Source organism: Sciurus carolinensis, chromosome 9 (genome assembly GCF_902686445.1).
Source record: "Sciurus carolinensis chromosome 9, mSciCar1.2, whole genome shotgun sequence".
Lineage (NCBI taxonomy): Eukaryota > Metazoa > Chordata > Mammalia > Rodentia > Sciuridae > Sciurus > Sciurus carolinensis.
The window spans coordinates 29,117,526-29,120,752 of record NC_062221.1 but is presented as its reverse complement, the minus strand read 5'-3'; the positions used below and the strand labels follow the sequence as shown (position 1 = coordinate 29,120,752).

The window sequence follows — 3,227 nt, the reverse complement described above, 5'->3', positions numbered from 1 at the left end:
AGTACTGGAAAAATCATGAGACATGAAGGAAAAACAAGGTTTGAAATATGTGGAGCCAGAAGTCCACCTATGGAAAATTCTTCCAAATCTTACAGTTCCTGTATGAAAAATGGATGAGTTTCCAAATTTGGCAGCAATCCTTATACCATCAGTTGTTGGGGGCTATGCCATGCGGACTATGCCAAGATGGCGCCTGGCAGCCAGCCAGAGGTTGTTTTGATCACATTGGTGGTGAGGTTGATTAACATAAGCACACCCAGGTGATTTATCATTGGCCGTATTCAATTAAGTCCACCGCACACAACGTGCACAGGTGTTCCGAGTGCTCCTGATGGTGCCTGCTCATTTTAACCTTTACCGTAGTTGGACAGCTAGCTCCTCGCCTAATCTCCGCATAATTGGTGTCAGCCCTACGCTTCACCTCCTGGAGGAGATATAAGCCGAGGAGAGCCAGGGTTCCCCGGTTTCCTGAATCGAAAATAAACCATTCCGAAATCAAGAGCCTCGCTACTTGTTTGTCTCCCGCGCCAAACTGACTCCGCTGGACGGCGTCAATCAGTAACAGGATAGAAAGTAAAATAACTTTCCTAAACTATCAAATAATTAAAACTCAAATTTTAATCAACTGTTGGAAGACTGAATTATCTTTCCCTTTTCTAGTAAAAAAATTCTCCCCCTAAATTACAAAATCCTTATTGTTTAGAGGCCATCAGAGTAAGAAGTCAGAAAACGGAGGGGAAAATTATAGGAATGTGTTACATAATATGAACCATAAAAGATATACTTCCAGATTCACTATTATAATTATTTATCAACTTAAAACCATTTTTAATTTGTCATCATTTTTTTTTCAATGCTGAGAATTGAACCCAGGGCCTTGTGCACATGCTCTGCTACTGAGCTAAACTTTTTCACTTGTTTCTAGTGTTCAATTTATTTTTTATTTATTTTTATTGTTCCTAGTATTCAACTTGCAATGGCATATTCTTTTTCTAAAACAGGGGACCCCCAAAATGCATGTGTCTCAGGCCCAAATCCACATGGATCACCTTTATTTAGTAGGACAGAGGGAAGGGAGTAAGTCTGGGGAAGTTTGACCCTTCCTCCTCTTCCAGGGACCTTGGAGCAAGAGCCCTCGGGCATCAGAGAATGTTTGAGGTGGCTACAAAAACAAAGGTAACTAGGGCTGCCTACCTGGCTCCAGGTTGGTACTTCTGGGCCTGAGCTGGGGATGGGGACAGTGGGGGACCTGAATAGGTGCCAAGGATCTGGAGAGTGGCTGCTATAGGAGACTCAATAGCAGTGACCCCACTGGAGTAAGGTCATGCCAAGTCCAGGGAAGAAGGAAAAAAAAGTCAGCTGCTTTCAGGTGGCAAGACTAAAACGTCATGAGGACGTCTCCCCCACTGACCTCCCAAAGGTGATGATGAAGGTGGAGGGAAGTAAAGGATTGGATGATACCCCAGAGACTGGGGGGTTCTCAGTCCCCATCAGAGATCCTTGGAATCTGGTTCTAGCCTCATCACTACCCTCCTCAGATGACCAGGCCCTTTCTCTGTACCCCATCTGCACTGGAGAAGCCTGGACCCTTCCTTGGCACATGAAGTCTTCCACTAACAACCACTACCCATCCTTTCAAGAAGCAGGGAATATCAAACACAGTTCAGACTGAGGTCTCCACCTGGAGTAACCTTTCTCATACCCATTCCTCCATAGGACTCAGGCACTTTGTCATTTCCTAGACTCCACAGACCTGCTGGTTCTAAGAATAGAAAGGGGCCACAGGGTAAAGAGAGGCCGAGAGAGAACACTTGCACCGGCTTGAGTCCCAGCCAGGGACCTCAGATTATCCCCACGTTGGCTGGCCATCAGGCAGAGAGAAATGTGTTGGATCACCCATACTAGGTGGGAGTCTCCTTTATTTGAATTCGTTGCTGGGTAGCTAGACGCTGCAGGTGGCCCTCAATATGGATCAGGAGGGCATCCAGCATGTGAAGGACCCCAAGGAGTAGGGCACGATCTGAAATTGGAGTCCGCCGTTTCCAAGGTCCGTAGGAACAAGTGGTCACCTGTGGATTCTGGGAATAGGAGTCCAAGTCTTATTCCAAAAGGTAGGAGTGATTGGAGGGAGGGGAAGGGGGCCTAGCAAGTGGCAGCAAGGAGAAGGGTGTAGGGTTATGGGCTTGTGCCTAAAGGAGATGGGAGAGATGACTTACGGTGATAAATCCCTGAGGGTCTCCTATAGGCTAGCAGTTCATGGGACCTATGGGCCTGGATGAGAAATGGGTATACAAAAGGAGGACAAATTGGGCAGCGTACTGACCATGGGGAATAGTCAGGATGGATGGGTTCTAGACATGCATTTCATGGAGATGTGTGGACAGATGCAGGGACAATAGGGTATGGGGTTGGGTGAGGTTGGGCAGGAGGCCCATGAGACCTTATAAGGAAGACTTATTGGGGAGGGATGGGTGGAAGGTATGGGCCCATTGGGCATGAGTGGACAAAGGAGCTGTGGGGGAGGAGTACTGTGCTCACCTTACCCTTAGTGACCTGTGAACGCCACCGCTGCAGCATCGCACGGCTGATCACCAGCATCATAGTGGTGGTTATTGTGACTCCAGCCACAGGGTAGATGCGGTTCCCTCCCAGGCCCACCCAACTGCCAGGACAGCCCAGGCTGCTCCTGCAAGAGTCCAGGCTGTTTGGCTGGCAGCCCCAGGGCTGCAAGTCCAAACCCACCTGGTACCAGAGGGGCCGTGACCAGGCATGGGTGGGAGCAGGTATTGCCAAGAGGAGCAGTGACAACAGAAAATACAGTGCGTGCAGCATGGCTGCGGCCACTACCAGAAGTCGGAACCTCTGCGCTTGGCAACCACCAAACACCCCTCCCCCAAGAGCAGGCCCAGCTCTAAGGTAACAGGTTCCAGCTGGGCCCATAGCCTTTCATGACCAGCCTGGACAGAAAATGGAGGTGGGGGACTGGGTTCCAGGGCTGGGGGAGAATGGCAGGTCTGGGGCCTGGCAGGCCCAGGACAGAGGGAACACTTCTTATCCTCTACCTTCCCTGCTTCCACATCACCTATCATCCCTTGCTAAAATCTAAATACCCATGGCCACTATAGCCCTTTGTTCTTCACCAGAGACAACACTCCCAGGTCAATCAAGCAGTGTATAACAGAGCTGCTCACTGACCGTGTCCCAACCCAGCCCAGCTCCACCATCCA

At 49.4% G+C, this 3,227-nt stretch overlaps 1 protein-coding gene across 2 annotated transcripts; it reads right to left on the bottom strand.

Moving 5' to 3' along the window:
- Positions 1 to 939: 939 nt before the first annotated feature.
- Positions 940 to 2,940, bottom strand: Tmem89 (transmembrane protein 89). 2 transcript variants are annotated; one of them, XM_047563303.1, is made up of 3 exons: positions 2,539 to 2,940; positions 2,217 to 2,271; positions 940 to 2,078 (listed from the first exon to the last, which is right to left on the bottom strand). In XM_047563303.1, the coding sequence occupies exons 1-3, from the start codon at positions 2,938 to 2,940 to the stop codon at positions 1,963 to 1,965; spliced, it is 573 nt and encodes a 190-aa protein (XP_047419259.1). In that variant the 3' UTR covers positions 940 to 1,962. The 2 variants fall into 2 exon arrangements, with proteins under 2 accessions (XP_047419259.1, XP_047419260.1); XM_047563304.1 differs by lacking the exon at positions 2,217 to 2,271 and having other exon boundaries at positions 940 to 2,069.
- Positions 2,941 to 3,227: the final 287 nt, after the last annotated feature.